The sequence below is a fragment of the Elephantulus edwardii genome, unplaced genomic scaffold, assembly GCF_000299155.1.
Source record: "Elephantulus edwardii isolate Elephantulus edwardi_28Jun2011 unplaced genomic scaffold, EleEdw1.0 scaffold00241, whole genome shotgun sequence".
NCBI lineage: Eukaryota > Metazoa > Chordata > Mammalia > Macroscelidea > Macroscelididae > Elephantulus > Elephantulus edwardii.
In genome coordinates, this window is record NW_006399991.1 from 3567505 (window position 1) to 3574210 (window position 6706).

Below are 6706 nucleotides of genomic sequence, written 5' to 3' on the forward strand. Positions count from 1 at the left end.
TCTTTTGCTTTTCAAAGAGAGGAGCAAACTGGGAGGAGGGGGTAAAGAAAAAAGTGCAACAATGAATGAATGAAAATCCAAAATCTCTGTAAATGTTCATTAAAATGAAGAGGTGAAAAAAGGAAAAAAAGAGGAAATGATATGAACACAGGTCTGAGGCCTTCAACATAAATGAATGAAAACCAGATGAGCTATGGGAGAATGTCAAGAATATCACCCATGAAAAATGCAGAAGTCATTACAAAAATGGAGGAAGAAAAAAAGATCAAAATGTATGTCAGAAGAAACTCTGAATATTGCACTAAAGCACAGAGAAACCAAAGCAAGGGGTGGGGTGTGGGAGAGTGGGGTGTGTGGATAAAAAAGTTAAAGAGCTGAATAGAAGATTCCAAAGGGCTGTTTGGGAAGACAAAGCAAAGCTGGAGTCTAAAAATCTAAAGAGCTGAACTCACTAGGTATTTCTTAAGCTAAAGTAACTAAAAAACAAATTCAAGCCACAAGGTGCAATACTTAAGGATGCTATGGACAGAATATTGAATGATTCAGGAAGCATTTAAAGAAGATTGAAGGTGTATACAGAGGCACTGTACAAGAAAAAAAATGGCTAATACAGAAGAATTTCAAGAAAAAAACATGATCAAGAGCCTGTGGTGATGAAGGAGGAAGTGCAGGCTGCACTGAAAGACTCAGCAAAAATAAGGCCCCAGGAATTGATGGAATACTAATTGACATACTTCAACAAGCAGATGCTGCCCTGGACATGCTCACTAGGTTGTGCAAAGAAATCTGGAGAACAGCTAGCTGGCCAACAGACTGGAAGAGATCCATATTTATTCCCATTCCAAAAAAAGGTGACTCAATTCAATATCACTAATAACACTGATTACACAACCTTGTTGTTATTTTCATGCAATCGTTTATCTTGTATTTTATTAATGTACATTCTTCAATGTGTGTGTTTGGTTTTGGTAAATTAAATCCATTCTACTTTTTCAAAAAAAGCAAACATGAAAACTTCCAGGTGTGATAAAGAGCTAAAAAAAAATTAGCAAGTCATAAAAAATATTCTATCCTCTAGAACTTTAGATTTCACCTAGGAAAATAAGAATTTTCCTTTTCAGAGAAGCTTCTAGATTTGCCTGTTTTGAAAGAGGAGGTGATGTGGCAGCTGGCTGGGGCCCTGTTCCTCTTGAATGAGGAATATTTTTGTACACTCAGTCAGTGAAAACTCATCACTGTGGTGGACGTTCGGAGCTGGGACTAAAGTGGAACTCAAAAGTGAGTAAAATCCAACTTTCCTTCCTCGATTGTCTGTGTCCTATAGTTGCTGTGTTTGTGATGTGATTGATATATAGTGAGATTCTCAGTATCCTTGGTGGAATTACTGTGGAAACATAATGGCATAGCATTTGGCAGCTCCAACGCTAGCGTGGATACCCCTCTGAGCTCTTCCTACTGAGTTCTTCTAATAGATCAAGTACATGTACTTCTCTACTTTGAACCTCAGCTCTGACATTGTGTAGGTCAACTTGAAACTTGATTGTACATTTTCTATGCAGAGCAAGATTCAGTTACTGGTTGAGAATTAGTTTTCTAGGTGATAGTTGCAGATATGTACTGGAAAGCATGCTTGTATCTTCTGGGCAGAGCCTTGCTCTGTTGCCTGGAAGTTCAGTTTTTGTATAGGAGGAAGGTTTGAAGGAACCACTGTGCTTATACTTTCGGCGGTGGCACCAAGCTGGAAATCAAACGTAAGTACTCCTAACCGATTTTTCACTTTCTCTATCTACTTTTGTTTGCTACTTGCTCTTTATTCTGCTCTTTTGTTAGTTTTGTGTAGTACAGAGATGAAAAAAAATTTCATTCCAGGTTAGGTACAGAGGAAGGCAAATTTTTCTTCCATAACAAGCTCAAGGATAGGTAATCTGTAAAAATTCAATCAAAATAGTTTAACTAGGGAAGAGTGCTTGCTACCTTGCACAGAAAAGTTTTCTGTAGGGGTAGGAAGCTACTGTGGTTCACTTTCGGTGGTGGCACAAAAATGGAAATCAAACTTAAGTAGCATTTCATTCAATTTTTTGTGAAGTTTCTGTTCCATATCACTTGGTGATATTCTGGTTAAAGACATCATTTCTAATAACTATTTAAAAAAAAAAGAGCTGAAAACCTGCCAGATTCAAATTTGGGCAAACAGGCAACTTATTATTTATAATAATTTATTATTGAGAAGGAGAGTACAATTTGTAAGGAGATTGAGAAAGAGCTAAATTCTTCCCAGAACTAGCCAATCTAGTAGAGTCAACTTCAAAAGGAGGTTTTTGCTGAGGGAGACACATCAGAGTGATTACTGTGGCTCACATTCGGCTCAGGAACCAAGTTGGAAATCAAGCGTAAGTGCACTTTTCTTAGCTTATTTTCTCCTAGGTTTGTAAAGTTTGGGGAAGGGGGGTTCATGTTTGAGAGAAGAGATGACAGTGCTGAAGAAAATTATTCCACCTCAAATTAATTGGGTGGGAATTAAAATCTAGGATAAGTAAAGAATTAGTCTAAATTGGAAGATTCCCCCCCCCATCAGTCAATTTAGTGAGGTCACTGGGGTTTTTGTTCAGGGAGTGTTTAAGTGAACAGTATGGATCACCTAGGCAGAGACCCACTGGGAGGTAAACCGAAGACATATTTTTCCTATTGTCTCTGAAATTTTGATCTGTCAGTACAGGCTTTTAGAGGATGAAGTATAAATTCAAGAAAACATAGTTGAAAGCAATTCAAATTTATTAGCAGTGTCAAAATTGAAGTTCATCTCCAAAAGCAGATTTGGGGACAAAAAGATCAGAGACTAAATCAGATCATCAAACAGGGGTGGGAGGTGAAGAAGTGGCAAAAGGTACAGTATAAATTAATCAAGAACCCGTAGAGTTCTAAAGAACAAAGATAAATGTATCTTCATTAAATTTTAGCATAGATTTTCTTTCTTTCTGTTTTGACTTTATGATAAATTCTTTCGAATAAGAACTAAAAATTTGAGAAAAATCTCTATTTGCCATGTAGAAAAGGCAGCTAACTTGAAAATTACCAGCAATGCCATTTATAAAGTCTAATATGAGCAGTAAATTCTCAAAATCAGCATAAAATGTTCATGGCAGTTCCATGGAAATAGGGTCTTAATAAATTATCTTCTTCCCCCTTATTTTCAATTGTACATTAGACTGAATTTGAAACAATCTCTTTTTTAATGATAGAGGACTACCATCTGCAAAAGCCTAGTATTTTTTAAAAAAAGTTAAGAAAAAGAAAAGAATTGCTTTTTTTTTCTAAAACCATCAATAAGCTGTCTATAAGGAATTGAATTTTTTAAATGGTCTTAAATTTGTAGAAAAGTAGGAGAGATTTTTTAAGCATTGTCTTTTGATTTTTCTCTGTTATTAATGTTAAAATTGGCCATGGTTTTGTACCATGATTATACTGAAATGCAGGCCAGCGTTTACACAGGCAAGAAGGCTTTGGCACAGCTAGCACCATATATACTATATATAAAGTCCCTGGCCATCTTTCTCCTCACCTGGTTCTTGTGGCCTTGACATAACGTTCTTGTGCCAGAGCCGCCTGGCTGCTGAAGACCACACTACCAGACGCTAGTACAAGTAACTCTGTGTGGCCCTTTTTCCTGTCACCCAGAAATAAAAGTAATTCCACTGACAATAAAAGAATGTAATTGTGTTGGGCAGTTAACTAAAACTAGTTAAGAAGGTAAAAGATTGACTAGAAATTTAAAAAGTTAAATTCACAATAATTGTTCTATTCTCCTTAATTAGAAAATTGCACTGTTATTGTAGTAGTTGTTAGTTGCTATTTTGTTGGCTCCTGGTTATTAAAAAAAACAACTTAAAGCTGTTTCTTTCGTGTTTTGTAATGAGTTAAAAATTATCATCAAATTTATATAACTCTTAAGAATAAACTCCACATTAAAGTAAACAAGATGGTTTAGTAAGTAAAGGAGTAATATATTTTGGGGATGTTTTCAATTCTCAAAAATGTCATTTTTTAGGTAGGATTGTATTTCAGTAGCACAAAATATCCAGTAATATTTAAGGTAATTACCAAAAAAGTATGTGCCCTAATACTGTGACAGAAAACTTTTGTTTTGATATTTAATCTCTTAACCTCTAAGTTGGTACTTTATATTCTTTAATCTTATTCCAAAAATAAAATTTAAGAAGGATTGTCTGATCTTGAGCAATTTAACATCACTTTTAATTATTCTATGAATACTCTTGAAACTCTCTTTAAAGCCAACATGATTTCTCAAAAATAATTTTCATATTAAATGTGCTATTATTTAATGTTTTAATGTAGGAATCAAACTAGTGGGAATATTGTCATAGAGTAATTTTCCTTAATTTCTAGAGATTGTGCTATTTTTGCTGCCCAAGGCTCATAAATTTCAGAGAATTCAAACACATTCTCTGAGAACAATTTGTTATGAAGGTTAAAGGGGAAGAAACTATCAAGTATAAGAAATTCATTACCTTGCATTGAACTGCTTGATTATCAAGTTTAATTATACCCTCATCTGTGAACTTTCCCCTGTAAACAAGGCTTGATTTTGCTACTTTAGTTTGAAATGATAGCAAACTTAATGGGGCCTTCCACTGACTTGAATCTCCATAAAGGGAAATTTCCAGAAGGCCATCTGGCAGCTATACAAGGTCAGAACTGAAGCTAGCCAGTTCCTCCTAGGCAGGTGGCCAAGGTGGCAGTTGACCCCAATACACCACACCAACTCCGATCTGGTTGAAAAATTGCTCCTGTGTGGTTGCAGATCACTAGACTAGTCTCAGTTTTGCTTTGACGCCTCCGTGAGAGGTGGTAGAATGGCTGACCTGATAATGGAAGGTTTCACCTCCCATGCTTTGGACCAGAACTTAAGGTGAATCTTCTCTAGGGTGAATCTTTTCCTCTAAGCCAAAGCAAGCACCAGGAATGAAAAGGACAAAAGGATCCCATAGCCACTTGTCTTCCTTCTTGTGATGAAGTCACCATCTGTTCTGACTTCACAATTCTAAGGACTATTGTGAGTGGCTGTGTTCCCCTGCCTGAGGTATTGGGTTTACTGCAGGAGGTGGGAAATGCCATTGAAGAAAGAAGAGGAAGTCAGAAAAAGTCTATGACAAAGTCTGAGAACAGTTGCAAAGAAATGCAATTCCAAACTTTTTTAAGTGGTAAGGAGAGGTTGAGAGAAAAACTTAAAATATTAAAGATTAGAAAACTGGAGTGCTGTAGCTGCTTTCGTTATGTCTGTTCCTAGCATATGCTGTGATTTCTGCAAATGATGCACTCACATAATGTCTCCCATTGCTTACATGCCATCTACTGTGTTTCATTCCTCAGGGAGTGATACTAAACCAACAGTCAGCATCTTTCCACCATCTGCTGAACAGTTACAGGGCCAGAGTGGCACAGCCTCCCTAGTATGTATGGCAAATAACTTCTACCCCAAAGATATCGAGCTGGTCTGGAAGGTGGATGGTGTCAAGCAGGAAAACGGCATCTCTCAGAGCTTCACGGAGCAGGACAGCAAAGACAGCACCTACAGTCTCAGCAGCACCATGACGATCCCCACAAGCACCTACAATAGCCACAGTGTCTATGCCTGTGAAGTCACTCACAAGGCGTTGTCCTCTGTCCTTGTGGAAAGCTTCAACAGGAATTCATGTTAGAAAGAAGCCTGCTGAGCTAGGCCTGGTCCTCAGTGTCAGCCCCACCCCCTCTCCCTTTTAGACCTCTGGCCCTTTCCCCACCAGATACCTATATCTCTAATTCATCCTGGGGCAATCCCCACCCCATCTTCCTCTTTGGCTTGAATTCTATTTGTATTTGTGGGGGAAAAAATTAAAAAAAAAATGAAAATGTCTTGCACTTTTGGTTTTGCTCTCTTTTTTTAAGGATATATATCTATTTATTGGTTTCCACATGAAGTTTGTATGCATTGTGTTTCAGTCATATACATTATGTTTCATACATTCACATTGTGTACTATTCAATCATTCTCATACATTGCATTTTATAAAACAGATCAACATTGATCTATGTTCACTCTCACCTCATCTTTTCATGTCCCCACTGGATCTTTCCAAATTCCTTTACCCTCTCCCTTCACCCACCAAGTACTGTGTCCCTGTGATTTCCTCCCTTCCCTCTCTCAGCCCTCCATTTTCCTCCCCTTCCCACTTTGGACTTTTATACACATCTTACTAGTTAGCTTTCTATTTTTAAAATAATGGTCTTCCAAAGTATTTTTCATAATGAGACTGAGTTAGTTCACTCAGCATAATACTCTGTAGCTGCTCCCATATTATATATTAAGTACTTTTCAAAGTTGTTGCTCCTGAGTGCTGCATAGTATTCCACTGTGTGAAATGTACCAAAATTTCTCAATCCATTTGTTTGTTGATGAACATTTGAGCTGTTTCCATGTTCTTACTACTGTAAGTAAGGCCGCTATGAACACTGGTGTACACATCTCCACCTGTGTCTCAGTTCTATTTTCCTTGGGGTTCCAAGCAGTGGAATACTGGGTCATTTGGGATTTTTATGTTCAGCTTTTTGAGGAAATGCTAACCTGGCTTCCTGAGTGGTTGCACCATTTTACAGTCCCACCAACAATGTATCAGAGTTCAAATCTTTCCACATTCTCCCTAACATTTAT

At 37.3% G+C, this 6706-nt stretch overlaps 1 protein-coding gene across 1 annotated transcript in view; it reads left to right on the plus strand.

The window, feature by feature from the left end:
* Positions 1–5717, plus strand: part of LOC102848352 (tyrosine-protein phosphatase non-receptor type substrate 1-like) — a 230241-nt gene extending 224524 nt beyond the window's left edge. The window contains exons 3-4 of the mRNA XM_006898947.1: positions 2352–2390; positions 5389–5717. Coding sequence (XP_006899009.1) covers positions 2352–2390; positions 5389–5717 — 368 coding nt within the window. The remainder of the gene's footprint in view (positions 1–2351; positions 2391–5388) is intronic.
* Positions 5718–6706: the final 989 nt, after the last annotated feature.